Source organism: Lagenorhynchus albirostris, chromosome 18, assembly GCF_949774975.1.
Source record: "Lagenorhynchus albirostris chromosome 18, mLagAlb1.1, whole genome shotgun sequence".
Classification (NCBI taxonomy): Eukaryota; Metazoa; Chordata; class Mammalia; order Artiodactyla; family Delphinidae; genus Lagenorhynchus; species Lagenorhynchus albirostris.
The window spans coordinates 16,608,545-16,631,472 of NC_083112.1; the positions used below are offsets into that span (position 1 = coordinate 16,608,545).

General features: G+C 42.9%; 1 protein-coding gene across 1 annotated transcript in view; it reads left to right on the plus strand.

Moving 5' to 3' along the window:
* Positions 1-395: 395 nt before the first annotated feature.
* Positions 396-22,928, plus strand: part of LOC132509003 (guanylate cyclase soluble subunit beta-2-like) — a 35,914-nt gene continuing 13,381 nt past the window's right edge. Inside the window, 11 exon segments of the mRNA XM_060129552.1 lie at positions 396-486; positions 10,360-10,468; positions 10,692-10,761; positions 13,178-13,180; positions 14,266-14,359; positions 15,168-15,367; positions 16,372-16,417; positions 16,420-16,479; positions 17,678-17,781; positions 19,595-19,724; positions 19,727-19,798. Coding sequence (XP_059985535.1) covers positions 420-486; positions 10,360-10,468; positions 10,692-10,761; positions 13,178-13,180; positions 14,266-14,359; positions 15,168-15,367; positions 16,372-16,417; positions 16,420-16,479; positions 17,678-17,781; positions 19,595-19,724; positions 19,727-19,798 — 955 coding nt within the window. The 5' untranslated portion in view covers positions 396-419.

The following is a 22,928-nucleotide window of genomic DNA, read 5'->3' on the forward strand; positions in this document are numbered from 1 at the left end:
TCAGAGAAGGAGGCTCCATGACCACAGAGCTCCAAGTTCACTACCATGTATTAGGTTCTTAACACATGCCAAGCACAGTGCTGTCTGCAGGGTCTTCAAAGGTGTCACAATAAAAGTCACAATCAAGGAACCCAGTCTAGAGGGTAAGACCAATAATCTGGATAGAAGTTGGGGAAACTCATAGCCTGCTGTGGGTACTCAAGAAGGGAGCTCTTGATCCAAACTGGGCTCCAGGGAAGGCTTCTTTGAAGAGCTGACACCCAAACACTCTAATGCTTCCCATCCCTTATGATCAGGAGTGTTCTTTCTATATCTTGCTGGGTCGGTGGATATATTCCTGGGGCAAAGCTCCAGTTGCTGGATTTCCATTGCACCTTGATTTATCTTTCAGAGCTTCTGCAGAAGTGCAGGATGCCTTCATGACTTACACAGTGTATGATGACGTCATCACCATTAAGCTCATCCAAGAGGCTTGCAAGGTTCTTGGTAAGTCTGAATAGGGCTTTTTTTTGGCTTCCTGGGGCTGCTGTAGCAAAGTATGTTCAGTTCTCATTATTTGCGGTAGTTCTGGTCTGTAAAGTTTACAAACACTGAATTAGCAAATACTGAGCCATTGTTCTTATAGGAAAGATAAGGTTAGGTTCCTGAGAGCCTCTGGCCACAACCATTTTCATTTGCATAACTCATAAATACATAATCTTATTTTGTGTGTGTGTCTGTTTAAAGACACATTTTTCCATATGTATTGTTGATTCATTAACTTTGAACTCACGGCCAACAGCACTGTAACTCGTGCCGGAATGAAGCTTATCTAAGGCATGTATTTTCTCTGTAAGGCACATCACAGCCTTCCTGTGCTTAGGACACTGGACAGCACTTCAGCAGCATGCTTTGGAGCATTTTAAACAGCAGACCAACAAAAAGAACAAAAATGCAAAAACGTAGTACTACATAGGTTGCCGAGAGGACACTCGTTTATAGTCTGAGAATCGAGTCCAGAACGCAGAGCATTGTCTCCTGTGACCTTAGCCAGAAACATGCATGTTCGGTGGCTCACTTTTTTCGCTGCTCTGTACACATCCATGAATGACCACGAAAGCTCTGATGAGTATTGATTTGGGGGTTACAAGTACACTTTAGGGAGTAGGTAAATTTGCAAATACGGATCTACAAATAATGAGCATCAACGGTACTACTAACTGGGTGGCTTCAACAACAGAGATTTATTCTATCATAGCTCAGGGCCCAGAAGTGTGAAATCAAGTTGCCAGCAGGGCCAAGCTCCCTCTGAAGGTTCTAGGGAAGAATCCTTCCTCTTCCAGGTCCTGGTGACCCCAAGTGTTCCTTGTGACGGCATACTTGCAATCTCTGCTTCCGTCTTCATATGGCCACCTTTCCCCTGTGTGTCTACGTCTCTAGGTCCAAATTTCCCTCTTCCTATAAGGACTGCAGTTGTATTGGATTTCAGACCCACCCCAACCTGGTAACTCATCCTTTCCATTTGAGTAACCTTATGCGTCTTATGGGCAAAAATTGTGAGCAACACCGAGTTTCATCATCTGCAACACCACTGTCATATTTGGCCTCGATGTTGTCTCTGACAGATGTTGTTATATCTTTGAAATAGATCGTCACAATGACTTCTGGCTGTCAGAAAGAACAGCACTGAGAATCCCATTGTGTTTCTCTGGAAATGGATATGGTGTGATTTGTGGGGTGCTGAGGGCCATTCTCCCTCATCTGCTCTGCCATGGGACATCTTGCCATCTGCCCAGACACTAAAATGCCATTGACAGGGTCATAACTGGGGGGACAATATATGGATGGTCCCATTTACAATGCACATGTATTCCCAGAATGGATATATCAGCAAGGGATGGTTTATTATATTAACTTGCTCACTCCCCAGGCACTAAGGGGCACAGCTACAGGACAAAGAGAGACGTTAGCTCTTTGCCTTTCTAGTTTAAGGACCGAGGACAACTAACTTATTCCGTCATAGTTTTCTCACTGTTCAAATGAGAATAATTATAAGATCTACCCTTCAGAGTTGTTTTGAGGATTAAATGAGATAATGTATGTGGAATATACCAAATGTGGTACCTGGTGTATAATAAGTTCTCAAAAAAAATCTCCTCCCTTCCTTCCCTCTGTATTAATTTCCTAGGGCTGCCTTAACAAAGTACCACAAATTGGGTGGCTTCAAACAACAGAAATTTATTCTCCCATAGTTGTGGAGGCCAGAAGTCCAAAGCCCTCCAGTCTACAGTATGTAGTTAAGGCAGCCCTGACAGACCAGTACCGGAATCTAGTAAGTTTTTAGATGTCCAGAAAGAAATGCTACATACGTCTAATATCATGCCCAGGCTGTTTTTGTAACTATGTATGATTGTGGACACCATGTGGTGTAGCAGTACCTTTAGCAGAGAGACCCTGTCACACACCTGCCGCAGTGCATTCACAGTTCCAAACCAACTAATACGTTCAGAGGCAGCAACAAGTTTATAGACCAATGTGTGGTCTGACTCACACCGCCTTTCTACCAAAGGCCAAAGTCTACCGCTGTGATTTCTATCTGTCCGGCTTTGAAAATCAGAAGGGTGTTTTCTTCTTGTTTATCTCAACGACATCTGTTGACCTATCCCTGAAATGGTATATAAGAACAGTGAATGCATTTTTCAAATCAAAAGCTGAGATTCAAATCTGAGTAAACACATGCTTGAGACTTGGAGACAGGATGGCCCTGGGAAGCGTAGGCTGTGTAGTTTCTCTCCACATCTATCTATCTATTGATAGAAATAGATACAGACATAGATACAGATATAGATATATAGACTGACTACGTCTCTAGCAAAGGCTTTGGAATCAGATAGACCTGGGTGAGTGCCCTGGTTGTACATCTACCTGCCTATCTATCTATCATCTATCTATCTATCTATCTTTCTATCTATCTATCATCTATCTTTCTATCTTTCTATCTATCATGTCTAACATCTATCTCCCATGAATCAGAGAGAGCAAATCCCTGCCGAAGGAAAGAAGTCTGCAGGAAGGGCATTTCACTGTTTAATAAAAGACACTCGTCAGTTGAGACAAACTCTTCCCTTAGACAAAGAAAAAAGCGCGCTCCATTACCACTCGTTAGTGCTTTGCCTTCCAAGTGGGCTCCAGAATGCCGTTTCTCTACCTTTAAGCAATTGTTGGGACTTTTCCAGACCGCTCTGCCACTGCGTAGCTCTGTGCTTTCTAATTAGCATAATTCAGGATGGGACCAGATGGCAGGTTGAGCCTTGCATAAGAATTGTTCTGTATATGAATAAGTGCCTACTTAGTCTGTAAGTGGGTTATTAGTGATCTGAAGTGACAAAATTCAAAACAACACACAACAGCCATTGGACACAGTCGTGCCCGTCTAGGCTTTGCTCGCTAAGAAACCAGCAGTGAAATGCATTTCAACAGTTAGCCATCGGCAAATGCCAGCAAGCCTTCTGTGCACCTACCTCTGTAAAAAGAAGAGTAACAACATAAAATTTTACAAAGTCATCACATCAGGCCTCATCATATTTGATCTTTACTGTGACCCTCTGAGGTAGGATAAGCAACCCAAACCCTGCAACCAACCAAAAATGGAGCTGGAACTCAGGTGTCCCGGCTCCAAGGCCATCGCTGCAGCCTGCGGGCGGGAGGGGCAGTTGGCTGGGTGGGCATGAGATCTCTGGTGAGGGCTTTGGAATCAGCGAGCCCTGGGTGAGTCCCCTGGCTGTATCGTCTCCTAATAGGGTAACCTGGGGGCAAATTCCCCATCGGTAAACATCGCTGGTACCTACAGCACCTACCTTGGATGGTTATCCTGAAGATGATGTCCAGTAATGTAAGCAAAGTGCCTACCACAGAGTGGGTACTCAGCAAAGCAGGCCCCTCTCTCTCAGTGGACCAGCAAAGCAGGTCCACTGAGACCACCCGGTGGACCCCTAGTTGGGCCAACGTCTCTGTTTCAAAGCTCACCAGGAAGCTGGCAGCTTATACCAGGCATGAGTGAGACTGCGCCCTGGCTGCAAAGGGTCTCCCACCTGAGCTGCCTGCATCCATTTCCCAGCTCCCTTTTCTCTATTGCCTGATCAACTTATTGCTGCACCTGGAACCCAGCCCTCCCAATTTAGAGTCTGTTTCCTTCTTGCAGCCTATGGTACCAACATGGGCAGCTGTTCCTCTCCTTTTCTTCTTCTTCTTTTTTTTTTTAAATTTCTTTTGGCTACGCCGTGTGGCATGCAGGATCTTAGTTCCCTGACCAGGGATCGAACCCGTGCCCCCTGCAATGGAAGCGTGGAGTCTTAACCACTGGACCACCACGGAAGTTCCCTTCTCCGTTTCTTAAAGGCCTCTATCTCCTCACAGAAGATTTCCCCACTGGTTATCTTGTGCCTGGCTAAAGCCATATATTATTTGAGAAGGAGAGTACTCTAGATGAATAGTTCTTTCCTGATACCTAAAACTTATTCTTTTGGAAACCAAAGCCTTGGGGGAAAAAATACCCATTTTCAATAGAAAACTCTCAAAAATGCGTGGCAATCACTTCCCTGTCTTGTGGAAGAGCACATGCTTTTCTGGGTGCCTCAGGTGGGTCACCATGAAGAGTAGCTCCTGTTGCCTGTTTCTGGGTGATGGGAAGCAGGCAAGGGTCGTGGGAAGTGCAGCCCTGAGCAGCCCTTTGCCCAGAAGACCCAGCGTGGGCAGCAGTGGCTCTGGGGCCCCCACTGAGCCTTAGCAGGTGTCCCCTCCCGCTGCCCTGCACAGCCTACCTCTGCTCTTTCCATTCCCTTGAGCTGTCGCCCAGCAATTAGTAAACATTTCCTGGTGACGCCAAAGAGTCAAGCTTGTTAAGTCAGAAAGTTTGAGTTTATACATCATTCCAATTGAAAAACTCCCCAGAAGGCTCTACAGCTCTCCTGGGAAGCCAAGCACAGACGCTTTGTGACACTTATTTCCCTGCCATCGAAGAAGTCTTCTATTTAAAAAAAAAAAAAAACCCACTTTTTAATAGAATTTTCACACATACACTAAAGTCGAGAGAATTATACACTGAAGCCCACATACCCTTCACCCAGCTTCAATCATTATTCCTATTTCACCAATCTCGTTTCATCTCTCTGGTTCCTCTACCCTTTTTTCTGGTTTTGTTCTTGCTGGAGTCTTAAAACGAATCTCAGGTTTCCCATAATTGTACCTGTAAATATTTCAGTATGAGTCTCTAACAACATAAAGACATTTTAAAGCATGATTATAATACCCTGATTATACCTAGCAAAATTCAAAATTCAGAATATTACAGAGGCCCAGGACCCAGTCGTATCTCAGCTGGCCGTGGATAACTGTGGTCTTCTAATATTAGATTTCCTAAGGTCTTTTCAGGACAATCGGAAAAACCTTTTTACTCTGACATAATTTCAAACTCACAGAAGGTTTGTAAGAATAGTACAAAGGATTGCCATAGACTCTTCATCTATATTCCCCAAATGTTAACATTTTACCATGTTGGCTCTATCCTTCTCTCTATATCTATATCTATATATTTTTTTCCTGAATCGTTGGTATGTTAAGAAAATGATGTCTCTTTATCCCTAAAAGTTCTCTTAAGTAACTACAGTACAACTATCAAACTCAGGAAGTGAACATTGATACGGTGCTATTATCTCATCTACAGATTTCATTGAGATTTTTCCAGCTTTCCCAGTAATGACCTGTAGGACAAAAGAAAACCCTGGATCATGTCAGTTGTCACATTTCTTTGGCTTTCTGCAGTCTGGAACAGTCCCCAAGTCTTTCTTTGGGTCTTATAACATTGACATCTTTGGAAAGTTCTGGTCAGCTATTTGGTAGCAGGACCCTCAACTCAGGATTATCTGATATCTTCTCATGATTCAATTCAGGCTATGCTTTCTTGGTGGAAAGACCACAGAGTAATGTTTTTTCCTTCCCAGTTCATTGTATCAGGAGGCATCTTATGTCGATTTGTCCCATTATTGCTGTTAACTTTGATCGCTTAGTTAATATGGAATCTGCCAGGTTTCTCCAGTGTAAAGTTATTATTTTTCCCCTTTGAAATTAGTATCTTGTGAGAAGATACTTTCAGACTAGGTATATTATCTTGCTGTTTCTCAAACTTCTCCTTCCCTAATTTTAGTATTCATTGGTGATTCTTATCTGAATTAATATAAATTATAAGAGTGGCCAAATGGTGATTTTCTAAGTATATCATTTCTTTTACATTTATTAGTTGAATTTCTACTATAAGGAAGAATTTTCCCTATCTATCTATCTATTTATCCACCTATCTATCCATCCATCCCAGTGTGAACGCTTGACTCATTTTTTAGTAGGTTGTAATCCTTTAATTATTTTGATGCTCAAATTCTCCAAGATTTAGCCAGTTAGAACCCCTCCAAGCTGGCCCTTGTGTCCTTGACATGTCCCCATCATTCTTTTTTTCTTTAGTATGTTTATTGGAGTATAATTTCTTTACAATTTTGTGTTAGTTTCTGCTGTATAACAAAGCGAATCAGCTATATGTATACATATATCCCCATAGCCCTTCCCTCTTGGGTCTCCCTCCCACCCTCCCTCCCTCATCATTCTTTGATCACTTCTTTACTTTCTGGTGTGACAAGATGTTATAAACTCATCATTTTCCTGCCCCAGCCCTGAAATCTGCCATTTCTCCAAGGAACCCTGAACACACACGCACACACACGCACACACACACACACACACACACACCATCCATCTATCTGTCGTCTTCCTCCCTCTCTTTCTTCTTTTCTATCCATCTATCTGAAACTGTGATGGGTTTTGTGGTCTTCTTAGGGTAGATTTCCTAACCTACACCACAAGCTTCATTCTAGTCTTCTTTCTCGCATAATGAGAAAGCTGCTTCCCATCATTTACCTCGTATTTACTTACAGGTTTCATCCTTGAGTGTTTAGAAAGTCGTTTCAGAATTGCTGACCCATACTGCTGTGAGAAGGAAGCCTACTCGCTACAGTCAAATATTTGTTTAAATTTTGTTTTTTCTTTAGCCTAAGGAGAAAGTCTAAATACTATGTTCAAATTTTACTGGGTTATTTTTTTTTTGGGCAATTAGGTTATTCAGAACTGTTCTGTTGAAATACTGTTTTGTTAATTATGTTTCTGTTTGTATTCCATCTTAGAGTTTTCCCTATCCTTATTGATCTTATTTTCTTTAATTTAAGCGTATGAATCATTAACATGATTCTGCAAACCAGAACTCTGCAAAAAGTTACACTCAGAGAAGTTCCCCACCACCTGCATACACACACTCTCCATAACCCTTCTAACATCTCTACCCATTCCCAGTGCCCTGTAGATAAAGTCTCAATAGTCTCTTGTGTTTATTTTTGTACAAATAAGTAGATAGATGGATATTTCTTTATTTCCCCTTATTTGCTACACAAAAGCTAGAATACTAAGCATGCTATAGACTCTCCTTTGCACTACCAAAACATATGCTAAGGCATCTACGATTTGTGCTTCATTCTGTCTTGCATTTTCTTGGCATTTCCTATATATTTCTGACCCCCTGTGACTTAGAAAGCTCGTGGAATCCTAAGTTCACTGAGGGGAAACTGTGTAACTACACTATTCAGGTGTTGGTTTTGAAAAGTGACCTTTGTCCTCTGCTGGCATTCTCAACTACAAAGCATTCTCAACTACAAATCCTACAGGAAGCCCCAAACCCAGCACGGATGGGAAAGACCACACCCAAACCCAAGATGCTTGTTCAAGGAAGAGTCGGTCACTCTGCCAGATGTCCTTCCTATCAACAGAGCTGGGTGCCCAGAGACAAAATAACCAGTGTCTGGAACAAGAAACTTCATGGATTTTTGTATGTTTATAGACCTAAAAGTCAAGCAGACAGTCTTTCTACACAAGGCTGCCACTACCACTTTACTACAACTTTGCTGGTCTTGCCGACAGCCCAGTTCACCTGAGAGGGGTCCCTGGGATGGGGAGGCCTCTGGGATTGTACTTTCCCAGCGGGTTACAGGATGCACCTGCTCAGAGCTCCAGCCTAAGGGATGCGCAGCACAGCTGTTTTTTTTGTTTTTTTCTTTTTCCTCAGCTTGAACAAGCTAGATTTAGCAGGAAAGGAGGGGTGGAAGGAGGAAAGAGGAAGGAACAATTCCACACGTGTCCATGTACTTTTCAGGAGTTCTCCTGCCAGGGGCTCATCAGCACTGGGAAAGACAGGAGTGGAATTTATTATTCCAGTTCCCTTGGGGGTTAGCAGGTGGCTCTTGATTGCTGTTATAGACAAACCTGCCTGCATCCAGCTATAGGGATGGACCCACGAGCAGAAAACCCGGCAGAGGCAATTAACACAAGCCACATACCACACCCACCCTACCGTCCAAGCTTCGTTTGGATCCTGAAGACCTGGCTAATACATTTTGGGGACGTATACATAATTCATCTCCGATGAGACCTGACCAACTCAGTGGGGACGCTCTGCTCAGCTTGCAGAACGATGATCTGTCCAACAGGCTGGCTATGAACAACGAGCTGTAGGAAAGCTGCTGCTCAGGCCATCCTAGGAAGCAAGGAGAGGCTGGAAAGTGCCCAGACCTCCTCGGATCCTTTGCCGCTCCCGTAGGAATTGGTCCTGGAGAGCGTAGGAATTGGAGAGCTGAAAGCCACTTGTGAATTCTAGGCCCAGCCAGAGCCTCATAGAACCTGCAAGGGTCCAGCCACGGATTCTGGTGACTGTGAATCTGGCAGGTCTCCCATCAGCCTGGGTATTCCAGACTTTCTCCCGGCCCTCAGGACCTATCGTGATTCACCACACCAGCCTAAATAAGAGAGTGTTCTCTCACGGAGAATGGATGTGCTGTCTCCTGTATCAATAATGAAAACCTATAAGCAGCCCCTACCTTGGGGGGAGACCCCTTTTCTTTCTAACTGCTGCTCCAGAGGCTGTGGGATATGGCACAAAAAGCACCACATTTAGAGTTAGAGCCTCTGCCACCCTGGGTAATTTAGGTCAATTCACATAGGTGACTGTCAGCCTCCACGGTCTCACCTGTGAAAAAGGGGACATGTTAATAAGGTGATCTCTCTTACAAGATTTTGGCAAGCACTGAGTAAAATAACATCGATTAATGACGGTTTCAGGGACTATAAAAAGCATTCTTTAAAAACACTCCATGGCCCTCCACAAAGCAAATCATGGCGCGCAACCTAGTCCAGCAGAGCAGATGCGGCAATAGCCCCGCTCACACCGAAAACCTACCCCCAGGAATTTCTCAAGCACCCACTTTGTGTCCAGCTCAGAAAACATGTAGTGTGAGGTCACTGCCCTGCAGAATTACCATACAGTTAGGAAGAAAAGAAAAATGGAGCCCTTAGGAAGAGAGAAGTCAGTGTGATGTAGGACAGTCAGAGAAATTTCTGTGGAGGATGTAATGTAAAAACTGCCCTGAAAAGAAGACTAGAGACATGGTTGGACCTAGAGATTGTCATACAGAGTGAAGTAAGTCAGAAAGAAGAAAACAAATATCATATATTAATGCATATATGTGGAATCTAGAAAAATGGTACAGATGAATCGGTTTGTAAGGCAGAAATAGAGACACTGAGGTAGAGAACAAGTGTATGGACACCAAGGGGGGAGAGCGGGGTGGTGGTGGTGGTGGGATGAATCGGGAGATTGGGATTGACATGTATACACTGGTATGTTTAAAATAGATAAGTAATAAGAACCTGCTGTATAAAAAAAGAGTAAATACATATAAAGATCCTAAAAATAAATATTTGCATAATTGGTCTTATCATAAAAAAAACAAGACTAGGATGCTGAGGAGATGAGAGAGAAAGGGGAAACCATTGCAAATATTTGGTATCCTCTTCTGGCTCAATTGATATAGTATGAATTTGTTGGTATTGTTTTTCAGTTGCAATATTAATTATTTCTCAGAGATAGATTTTTAGTTCATTTAATGGCCATTGTGTTCAAAGATGTCTAAAGATGGCAGGAGAGATTGTCACAGGAAACTGACAGCTTTGAACCCCCTTCTGGATTCTAGAGAAATTTCTGCCATGGGAGCCATGGAAAAGACTAGGGTAGGACTTGGGGGGACTCACCAATTTAACGAGCACCTACTAGATGCCAGTCTGCATGGGGCTTCTCGTGGTGGCCCCGTGACCTCGATGGTATTATTGGCATTTACTGATGAGGAAAGTGAAGCCTTAGAGAGAATTCAGAAACGTATCACAGAGCTGGGATTGGAACCCTTTGGAAGCGAATGAATACCTGGCCGGCCGGTGCTTTTATTTTGGATTCCACAGGTGTCTGCATGGAAGCCATTCTGAAACTCTTTGGGGAATACGTCTTTAAATCCTGCAAGATGGCTGGCGATGACCGGATGTTACGGACACTGGGAGGAAATCTCACGGAGTTTATTTTATTTTTTTATTTGTTTGTTTGTTTGTTTTTGCGGTTCGCGGGCCTCTCACTGCTGTGGTCTCTCCCGCCGCGAAGCACAGGCTCCGGACGCGCAGGCCCAGCGGCCATGGCTCACAGGCCCAGCCGCTCCGCGGCACGTGGGATCCTCCCAGACCGGGGCAGGAACCCGCGCCCCCTGCATCGGCAGGCGGACCCCCAACCACTGCGCCACCAGGGAAGCCCCTCTCACGGAGTTTATTGAAAACCTAGATGCCCTCCAGAGTTACCTGGCGCTCCCTTATCAGGTAAGCCTATCTAGGTCTGATCTTGCTGGCCCTGAGAAGAGGCAGGTGACTCTAGCAGCTCTGGGCCATCTCACCGCTTCCCGCAAGAGGGTGCAGTTGCCAGGGGCCTGTGGAATGCTCGGTACGCGGCATCGGTGGGCTGAGTTCTCTGGGGGAAGGAATGGAAAATGAAAACCTGTTGCCCATTTTTATAAACTGGCCGGCAAGAATCAAAGCAGGGCAAGCTGGAGAGGTCGCCTTTGTGATGGGGGAGGGCCTATTCTGATGGCGGCTGGTGGGGGGGTTGACATTAAATCCAGAAGATTGATCACAATGGGAACAAAGGCTGGGAGCCAGTCAGGTTTCAGTGGATTTGCAAAATCCCTCCTCAGGTTTCCTGGCCTGGAAGGAGCTGATAAATAACTTGTGCAGCCAGATTCATTTATTCATGTATTAGAAGGAAAGACTTGACAGGGCCAAGAGCCGGAATCGGAAACCATCCAACTCTGATTAACCCACGAAGTGACTGCCTGAGGTGCTAAACTAATTTCCCTACTGGGATATGTCCTTCTGGAGTTCAGTCCTTGGTTTTCTTGTTTGTAGAGATCATTGGAAATTTAAATGGCCAGGCTCCCTTTTCTTTTTTAAAAAAGAAAATGCTTCATTGAAAAGGCAAAGCGGCACTTGCACATATCATAATAATAGTTTATTATTTTATATAAAATAGTTAATATTTGTTTCTAGGGCCCTTCAGAGTTTGCTAAGCTGTTTCTTCACCGTTTCTATATTGAATGCTCATAACTACCCTTGACGGGTAGTCATGAGGAGAAAGTGGGATTCTGAATGTGAAAGTGCCTCATGAACCACAATGTATCCTCATAGGTGTTAAATGGGAAAACAGTTATTTCCTCCAATTTTCAAGTAAGGAATAAGAGGCTTGGTGACTTAATTGACTTCAAGTAGGATGAGTAGTCGGATCCGTCCTGTTGTTATCATGTGAACTACTCAGGAAGAGGGAGTGAAGAGAGCCCTGGCTGTGGGGTCACATGAGCCTATGATGCTGTCTGACCAGCTCTGCAGCTTCCTAGCTGTGTGATCTTGGGCAAGTTACTTGCCCTCTCTGGTTTTCAATTTTTTTCACTTATTTGTTTAATAAATATGTATTGAGTACCTACTATGTGCCAAGTACTTTTTAGGCATTGGACACACAGAGAGACAAAAAGGAATGAATAGGAAAAAAAAATTTACTCCATAGTGATGTGTGGATTACAGGAAATAACATGTAGAAATCTCTAGCATTGTAATCAGTCCAGATAGGGCATTCCATATTTAATAACTTCCTTCCTTTATGTTTTCTTCCTCTCTTTTCTGTGTGGCCAGTTTTAAAATTACAATCATTCATATGGCAACTTCCTCTTAAATTTCTCTGCTAAAGCACTACAATTACTATGGAAAGAAATACAATTAAGGCCCTTAAGTAATCTTCCATAGTATTATAAATATCACATCTTTCATTTGAAAATTGGGCTAATATTTTAAGTCACAGTTCTGGAGAAGATATTAATATTTTTTTATTCATTAAATAAAAATATTGTGGAATCTCTTTTATGTTCCAGATATTGTTCTCACAATATTATTGTCATTCTTAGGAATAAGATGAAAGGAACCAAGGTTCTGAAGTCCCAAGTCCATTGTTTTTATGCCTACTCCTGCTACCCCTCCTCTGATAGTCATTCCTTCATATGGTAAAACCAGTGTTAGAGAAGCAATAGGCTAGAACTTCTCTGGGGTCAGTAAGGACATTTTGCACATAATGAGATAAATAAAACATATAAATATACTATACACAGACACACAAGCTGAAATAAAATACGTGCAATGATATCTGATTGTTGTATAGTACTTTCTACTGGACAAAAGGTTATAGATTATCTCTTTAGGCAAAAATACAGTAAGATAAACCTGACTTTTTCTTTATGTCTGTCTCTAGTAATTTCGCAGTACCTTAAGGCTTACATTTCTGGTTTTAACTGTGCCTTTAATCTTGTTATTTTTTAGCTAACCTTCATTTGAGGGCCAATTATGAGACAGATATTGGGCTAACTCATGTATAAACATTGAATTATCCTCTTACCCCTAAGATTAGGTACTCTTATTCTTCCCATTATACAGATGAAAAAACTGAGGTCCAGAAAGGTCAAGTAACTGTCCCAAATTGCCCAGGTTGTGGTGGCCGAGCCAGGACCCACCCCCAAGTGCATCCGTCTCCAAAGACCATGCTCTGGTCGACTTCTCATTATGTTCTCATTGCCCTAGTTCTCCACTTTTATAAAACCCTATTTCAATTTTTAAAAATAAAAGTATAATCTTATTATTTAGAGAGCTGGAGACATTGACCAGAAGGATTAAAAGCACAAACTTCGAGAAGTATGTCTAGGAAGTGGCCTAGGCTAGGGTGAGGAGTGAGGCTGGAAATGGTAGCAAAAGCTTGTGGATTTTAATTTCAGCCCTTTTGTACTCTGTTATTATTATTTTTCTGCTATGTAGGGTTTGGATATAATTTTTTGAAATAACTTAATTTTCTGTTTCATCATATGCTTTTTATATGTGCTGCCTCAAATCTTTAGATTCAGTCAAAATGTAAACACACAAATACATACTTTCTCTTTGTATATGCTTTTGGAAAGATAAATACTTGGCAAAAAACCTTCATTTTAACTAGCATCCCCTCCCCGCCTCCTCCCTACTCCCCCTCCAGCCCCCACTACCACCACCACTTTGGAAGAGAACAAAAATCTCAGAAGGAACACACTTCCTTAATCTCTTCTCTTACTCAGACCAAAAGCTGTGAGCCAGGGTGCTGAGCTGCTTACTAATCAAATGGGAGAGAAAATTGTTTCTCTCAGGAATTCCCCCAGGCAAAGTCTTTATCCTTATGTCGTGACATAATCTACCATGAGATGGTACACACTTGATGTCAACATTTATTCCTGGAGAAAGATGATCTCTTCTGATGTATCCTTGATTTTCCAGACATGCAACTTTGCACCACAGATGGCATTATCCTTCCAGAACAAGAGGTGAACTTTTCTCCACTTGCCAATTCCTCTGAGACCCTGATCTTTCAGAGTAAAGATGCTCATGGTCCCTTAGTCACAGGCCAAGAATGGCAGCCATCCACTCCTTGGAGTGTAGGTAGAAGCAGCATGGCATGGCAGAAAGGTTCATTTGGGTGTCAAGATGTTCTACCATGAATTTGGCCTTAACTTCCCTGAGGTTCAGTTTCCTCCTCTTTACAATGGAGCTAATGCTTGCCATATAGAGTTGGTTATGTGATTAGGTATAATATAAAATTCCTGACTTTTAGGGGCTGAAACCATGGTAGATTTTATTTTTATGTGATTGGAGGGGGTTTGGGGATACAGTTCTGCATGATGTAATGAGTAAGTTTCACAAAACCTCAAAAGCATAATTTAGAGAAATTGTATCCACTGGGAAAAATATGCTGTGTCTTTTAATTGGGAGATGAATGCACCATCGTTTTGTGTGGAGAGAGGAGCAGACAGGAAGATGCTTCTCCATTACTACTCTGATAGAAGTGGTCTGTGCCACATCGTACCAGCTACGCAGGTGGCTTAACCAGACCCAGAGTGTCCATTGACAGATGAATGGATAAAGAAGATGTGGCACATATACAATGGAATATTACTCAGCCATAAAAGGAAACGAAATTGAGTTATCAGTAGTGAGGTGGATGGACCTAGAGACTGTCATACAGAGTGAAGTAAGTCAGAAAGAGAGAAACAAATACCTTATGCTAATACATATATGTGGAATCTAAAAAAAAAAAGGTTCTAAAGAACCTAGGGACAGGACAGGAATAAAGACATAGATATAGAGAATGGACTTGAGGACACAGGGAGGGAGGAGGGTAAGCTGGGACAAAGTGAGAGAGTGACATTGACATATATACACTACCAAGTGTAAAACAGATAGCTAGTGGGAAGCAGCCACATAGCACAGGGAGACCAGCTCGGTGACCACTTAGAGGGTTGAGGTAGGCAGGGTGGGAAGGAGACACAAGAGGGAGGGGATATGGGGATATATGTATATGTATAGCTGGTTCACTTTGTTATACAGCAGAAACTAACACAGCATTGTAAAGCAATTATACTCCAATAAAGATGTTAAAAAAAAAAAAGAAATCAGAGTAGGAGGGATATATTTAGTATCCAGTGTGTAAATCTCTGCTTTGAAGTTATTGATTTTTAATTTGTTAATCTGTCATATGCTGCCTGCCTTGATGCAGGGCCTGGGCTTGGTGAACTCTGGAATATTTATCAAAAGTTGTATAACCTGATTATTTTATGATTTTTGCTGACACAACTGCCTTCCGCCATCCCTCACCAATAGGTATCCTTCTGCGGCAGGTATCACTGAGGCTGTGGCCAAAGACCTCTTTGACATTGACGTGACCATGGATATCCTTGACGTGAATCAAGAGGAGGAGAGGACAGGGAAGAAGGAGCACGTTGTGTTTCTGATCGTGCAGAAGTCGCACAGACAGATGAGAAGGGCAAAGCCAAAGGGATCACAAGACACTCAGGACAGCCAGAGAGACCAAGAGGTACCAGTGTGCTGTGTCTTCAGAAAGCACAGTTCCTCCTGGTGGAGAGACTAGTCTTGGAACAATCTATGCAAAGAACCGGACCTTCTAATTGTGGATTTATGGCAGGGTTTCTCAGTCTCAGCACTGTTGACATTTTGGACCAGATAATCTTTGTTATGAGGCACTGTCCTGTCCGTGTTTAGCAGCACCCCTAGCCCACTCACTAGATGCTAGCAGCACCCAGCTCTCCCCCTCCATCCCAGGCTGTGGCAATCAAAAATGTCTCCAGACATTGCCAGGTATCCCAAGGGTAGGGGTAGGAGACAAAGTCACTATTGGTTGAGAACCACCGGAATAAGTTCATTTGGATAAAAAATTGGGAGGCTCTCTGGGATGGACCTTAGCCTGAAACATTTTTACCTGTAAAAAAAAATGGCGATGTAAAGTCCTTGGAATTTGGATCTGGTGGCTTATTTTGCAGTTCTCGTGGTGTAAATTGACTTTTCAAGTCCTGAGTGCCCGCTTGTACAGCTGGGGCCAGTTGGGGATCTGGAGTCAACTCATGAGCCTGTGGTTGGCTGCCTCAATTGCAGCTCGCGGTGTGACTGTTATCTGTTTAGGTACCACACCTGTTAGGTGCACAACTCTCTGTGTCCATAGAGCTCATACGAATATCCAGAGAAGTCTGTGATTCCTGGAGCACACAATGTTTATATCTTAGAGTATTCAAAGCTCGCCTCAGAGTCTTTTCACTGCAGGATCTTCAACGACAGGAAGAGAAGTTTCTGTGTGATTTTCCTGCCAGCCTCACCTTGAGATTTTGTAAAAAGTTCTTGCTGCCTTTGGTGGAGAAACAGCATGAGGATTAATTGGATAACAGTGTGGGAGCTTATGAAGTTTTGCTCAAGTTCATCTTGTGTGGCCTCACTGTTCCTCTGGCCCCATCACAGAGGAACAGCGTATCCTCGTGCATCTCCTGTCACAAGACCAGACCTGTATGCTTCTCTCCCTGCCATTTGCAGGCCCTGGAGGCAGCTTTCCTTAGGATGAAAGAGAGATATTTGAGTGTCTCTGTCCCGTGAAAAAGTCCAGCTGGGAAGTTGTGAGAAGCATAGTCATGTTTGGAAAAGGTAAGTGGGCTCTTCTCCCAACCTTGGCTCTCAGAGCAGAATGATTGCTTTGTGCACACAGATGGGCAGAGTCCTCTATAATCAGGATGTCACTGATTTCTTCAGGGCTTGGACTTGGCAGGCACGGTTTTTAACTTTAAAACATCAAACTCTAACTTGTCTTCCTTTGCCCCTTTTATTTGTGTTGGGGGTCACTTGGAGGCGCAGTTTCTTCTTGTAATCAGGGGAAGCCGCTGGAGAGGGGATTGGAATCAACCCCTTTTGGTGACTGTGTTGAAGCGAAGGAGGATGAGTGCTGACATATTATCAAGAACACTGAATTTTCCACAGCTCCTCAGGCCTTCGGGACTGGGATGTATTTCTGGCCCGGAAGTCTGTAGATAAGAATCATGGTGTCCAAGAGTGCAAAGGACCCTGGATCGAGAACCAGGATAGTAGATTTCTGGCTCTGTCCCTGGGGAGCCTAAGTCCTCCATCTTCCACCCGCAAAATGAAGGCATTGGGTTCTCAGAAGTGCCCCTGTTGGCGCTGAGCTGGTCTCACGATCAGCACCTAAGATCCGAGTCGGAACAGGGGCTCCGGCCCACTGGGAGAAGGGAGTTGGAGACTCCTGGTCATGCCCCGTGGGTCGTGATGACATGCGTCTGGGAGAAGGTCTGCAGGGCTCAAAGGACTGAATTTTGAGTCCCTCAAGCCATGGCAAGCGAGTCAAACATGCAATTGACGTGCTTTGTCTAGGAGATTTTCATATCAAAAAGGCTCCATTTCGAATCTCTACCCCCTGCCAAATAGGGCTGTTGGTTAAATTTTCATGTGCCACCCAAAACTGTCAGTCTCCAAAGCTCCATGGCAAATGTCCCTGACACCGGCCGGGCGTGCGTGCTGTGCTGCGCGAGCTTATTGTCTGGCTGTCAGCTTTTCAATGCCGGCCCTGTTTTCATGGCGAGACACACTCAATTGGCCCAGGAACTCTTCAGCGGCGGGCAGAAACTTGGCAGGGGGCAGGAGGGCTTCTCAACCTGGTAGCAAGTTTTCTGTTTGTTTTAATTTGGAAGCAGAATTGCCGTGGCCATCTGGAAACACTGAGGGAGCTTGTGCTGAGCCGCGGGGACTGCGCTTTGCCCGGGAAACATTTGAGATACTCTCTTGGGTTGGTGGCCTGAGTTGCCTGTGAACGGGATTCTATTTCTCCATCCAGGGCATCTCAGGGACACCTTTGAACCAATTTATCCCGAGTGGCTCTGGACTGAAGAGAAGACATTCTGCGATGCTTTTCCCTTCCATGTGGTATTTGATGAATCAGTAAGAGGCCCTTTCCCTCTTGAACTGGGGATAGGCTGGGGAGAGGAGTAAGTCACATAGTCTTTTTTTTTTTAATTAATTAATTTATTTATTAATTTATTTATGGCTGCGTTGGGTCTTCGTTGCTGTGTGTGGGCTTCTCATTGCGGTGGCTTCTCTTGTTGTGGAGCACAGGCTCTAGGCGCACGGGCTTCAGTAACTGTGGCTCCAAGGCTCTAGAGTGCAGGCTCAGTAGTTGTGGCGCACGCGTTTAGTTGCTCCGCGGCATGTGGGATCTTCCCGGACCAGGGCACGAATCTGTGTCTCCTGCATTGGCAGGCAGATTCTTAACCACTGCGCCCCCAGTCATATAGTCTTTTACGGCTGGGGGGCCTTTCAAGTCCCTGAGGAGTACCTAGGGTTTGGGAGGCTAGGATTTAGCTTGGCAGGACCACTGCCTTCCTTTTCATTGTAGCATCCTCCAGAAACCAGAACGCCGCATCTTCTTGATAGGCACAGAAGGGAGCAGTGCCAAGGGGTTTGAACTAGTGAGTGCAAGAGCAAGTTTGCCATTAAAGAAAAAGGAAATGACACTGAAATCACTAGAGACAAAAGAACACAGTAGCAATGGCAGGGTGGGATTCTAAATGTGACCACTCCCCCCATCCTTGTGGCTACCATGGATGGCTCAATTCCACCAGGCTTCTCTTTCTGCATCTTGAAGGTGGAGGAGAGGCCTGTGCCCACTCACGCCATTGTTCTGTGGGAGGTGTGACAGATGGTGACCATTGAAGTGTGGTCATTATCAATTTCCTTGGATAAAATTGATGGATAAAATTGATTAAGTTGAATTGATTATGGACTCATTCAAAGGGCAATTAGGCAAAATAAATTGGTCCAAAAATTATCAGTTAAAATGCCTTCAGCCATTTTGATTTCCTCTGATATTTATGTGAATGCACAGACATGTCAAATCTTCACCTACCAGTGGATGCTGGATACAGATTCTCTAATGTTTACTCACTTGAGGGTCATCTCTGATTGCAGAGAATTTATGATCTAACTAAGGAAATCAAACACCCCTATATGAAACAACCAGGGGATTATAAAGCTATGTACTGTGGCTTTTCCCCAATGCCATGAGGATATTATTATTATTACTACTATTAACATTTAAAATTCTGATCTACTTAAACACTCCCTTTCTTTTTAAGTTTTGGGCATAGAAACCAAAAATTTAATGACACTATTCCATAAGACTAGGTTGATTTCTGCAGCCTGACAGAGTGAAGTTAACTTAAATATTTCTGGATAACCTGGGCTGGCATTGGACTTTTTATGTAAAGCATGCTCATTTTGTTTTTTCCTTCTGTGTGTTCCCTGGAGATGGCAGTGAAAGTTGTCTCCCCTCCTCCACGATGGGTTCCTTCACCCAGACCTGGGCCTCAGATCCAACTACAGTTTTTTCTGGTTTCTTTATTAGTTAATTCCAAAGAAAGAAAGAGACAGAGACAGACACAAAGACAGAAAGACAGAGAGGACTGAAGCAAGGGAAGAAATATTATCCCCATCGAGAGCTTTAACCTCTGTTTCTTGTTAGTCAGAGAAATGCTGTGCTTTCAGGCACTCTCATGCAATTATTCTTTGCTCTTTCAGAGATTAGCTGCAGACTTGCTTTTTAAAATAATATTTATTGCTTCCATGGTATTTATTCCATTACTGGCCCTTTTCCCCCTAGCAAGTCACAAATCATGGGCGGATGCTATTTCTAGGGGAAAGTTTACGTGCAGGTTGCTGTCTCTTCCGTGGTCTCATGTGTGTCCTCTGTGGATAGCTGTGGGTCAAGCAAGCTGCAGTGAACATTCAGAAGTATGTCCCGGGACTCCAAACCCAGAAGATTCGATTAGATGAGTACTTCTCCATCGTCCATCCCCAGGTTACCTTCAACATCTGCAAATTTATCAACAGTTTGTCCTGAAGGCGCAAAGGGAGTTGATGCCTGCAGCATGGAGAAGTCAGTCTGCACTCAAACTCCGAGGTAGTAACTCCTTCCTCCTCGTTGCTTTCTGCTCTGGGAGACTGGACAAAAAAGGGAAGAAGCAGTTTTCTAATTGCCTGAAAAAAGTTGGATAAAAATTGGGGGACTACATTGAGAGCATTATATTTTTTTTCCCATTTGGCTTAATCTGTAGTTAACAATATATTTTATTTCTTCAACCATGTCTAGTTTAGACATGAACTCTAATTATATTTATATATAATTATAAAATTCTGGTCTGTTACCAAAAGTTTTAGAATGCATGCGCAATTATTTGTACTCTTGAAATGGCCTGTCCTTTATACAGCAACGTGATCATCTGACCTACTGTTAATAGGGCACATGTTTTGTTTTTGGTTTTGTTTCAATTGTGGTGAATTTTATATAACATAAAGTTTACCATTTTAACCATTTTTGAGTGTACAGTTCAGCAGTGGTAAGTACCTTCCCAGTGTTGTATAATCATCAATCACCACCATCCATCTCCAGAACTTTATCATCTTGCGAAATTGAAACTCCATTAAATACCAGCTCCTTGTTTTCCCCTCCCCCTGCCCCTGGCAACTACCACTCTACTTTCTGTCTCTATGAATTTGACTGATTTATGTACCTCATATAAATGGAATCATACAGTATTTGTCCTTTTGTGACTGTCTTTTTTTCACTTAGCGTGATGCCTTCAAGGTTCATCCTTGTTGTAGCATACGTCAGAATTTTCTTCCTTTTTACGGCTGAATTATTATTATATTATTCCCGCATGTATAGGGTACATTTCACTTATCAATTCATCTGTCAGTGGATGGTTGGATTGCTTCCACTTTCTGAATAATGAATAATGCTGCTATGAACATGGGCGTATAAATGTTTTGAGCCCCTACTTTCAATTCCTTTTAGTGTATATCCAAAAGTGGAATTGCTGGTTCATTTGGTAATTCTATTTTTAATTTAGTGAGGAACTTCCATACTGTTTTCCATAGCTGCTGCACCATTTTATATTCCCATTAGTAGTTCACAAAAGTTCCAATTTCTCCACATCCTCATGGACACTTGTTATCCTCTGTTATTGTTTTTTGGCGGGGTTTTTTTTTTTGGTTATTTTGATAATAGGTATTCTAATGGGTATGAAGTGGTATCTCACTGTGGTTTTAATTTGCATTTCCCTAATGATGTGATGCTGAGCATTTTTCATGTGCTTATTGGCCATTTGTATATCTTCTTTGGAGAAATGTCTATTCAAATTATTTGCCCATTTTTAAATCAGGTTGTTTGGTTTTTTATTGTTGTGTTATAGGAGTTCTTCAGATATTCTGGATATTAACACCTTATGATTTGCAAATATTTTCTCCCACCCCGTGGGTTGCCTTTTCACTCTGTTGATTGTGTCGTTTGATGCACAGAAGCATTTAATTTTGATGTTGTCCAATTTACCTATTTTTCCTTTTTGTTGTCTGTGGTTTTGGTGTCACATCCCAGAAATCACTGCCAAATCCAACGTCATGAAGCTTTTCTCCTCTGTTTTCTTCTAAGAGCTTTACAGTTTTGGCTCTTACATTTGGTCTTTAATCCATTTTGAGTTAATTTTTTATATGATATAGGGGGCACATATTTTATATGATATAGGGGGCACATATTTTGAGCTTTCTATTGGACTGACAATAGTCAGGTATTCTAGGCACAGACACAGGCAGAGCCATGGAGACATTGGAGAGGAAGATGAAATGTTCTGGGAACCCCGAGTGAGTTGTACAGGGAGTGATGGGAGAGAAGGCTGGTGAGATGAGGACTTGAGCTCTATCATGTCACTGGAAATACTTTTAAGTGTCTACTGGGATCAGATTTGAGATTTAGAATGATCACGCTGGAGCCCTGTGAAGGATGGACCAGAGCATTGAGAAGATGGAGTCTGGGAGGCCAGGGGAGACTGTTCCTGGAGAGCAGGTGAGAAGTTTTGAGTGCTGAATGCAGTCAGGAAGTGGCTCTGGGGTGGTGATGCGGGAACAGATTTAAGGCAGAAATTGGTGACTGGATGTAGAGGTTGAAAAAGAGAGACTATTTGGGTAATTATTAATTTTCTTGCTTAGGTAACTGGGTCATAAAGGTGTGATTAACTAAGAGAAGACATGATGTAAACACCTTGAGGGCAGCTTTGTCAGTTTGAGTTGCTGCTGTACCCCCTTCCACACCTAAAACAGTGTGCCTGGCTCATGGTAGAAACTAAAAATGTCTGTAATAAAAGAATTAAGTTGTGAGGCAGAAATAGAGACACTGATGTAGAGAACAAACATATGGACACCAAGGTGGGGAAAGCGGTGGAGTGGTGGTGGTGGGATGAATTGGGAGATTGGGATTGACGTATATACACTAATATGTATAAAATAGATAATAAGAACCTGCTGTATAAAAATAATAATAATAAAATTAAAAAAATAAAACAGGGCTTCCCTGGTGGCGCAGTGGTTGAGAGTCCACCTGCCGATGCAGGGGACATGGGTTCGTGCCCCGGTCCGGGGGGATCCCACATGCCGCGGAGCGGCTGGGCCCGTGAGCCATGGCCGCTGGGCCTGCGCGTCCGGAGCCTGTGCTCCGCAGCGGGAGAGGCCACAGCAGTGAGAGGCCCACGTACCGCAAAAAAAAAAAAATAATAATAATAAAAATAAAAAAAAAAATAAAACAAAAACAAAGAATTAAAAAAGAGGAGAGTTACAGTGGGGATTGAAGGCAAGTTCAGTTGTAGACATCCATGTATAAATACCTTATAGATAATACAATAATTTAACAAACAGTCATTGCTGGGAGTGTAAGTTGTCACAATTTAGAGGGCAATTTGGCAATATGTATCAAAAATCTTAAACATGAGCATATTTTTGTCTAAGAATATATCCTTTAACACAATAGCTACAGTTATGCACAATGATGTACCTCAAGCTTGTTCATTGCAATGTTGTTTGTGGAATGATAAAATAGACATAATATAATCAATGTTAGCTTACTGCTTAAGTAAAATACAGTATAATCAATGTACCCAGGAAAAAATAATACCTATCCATATTTAATGCTATGGAAGAATACCTATTACATAATTTAAGTGAAAAATTGAGGTTACAAGAAGATGGCTGATAATCCCAATTTT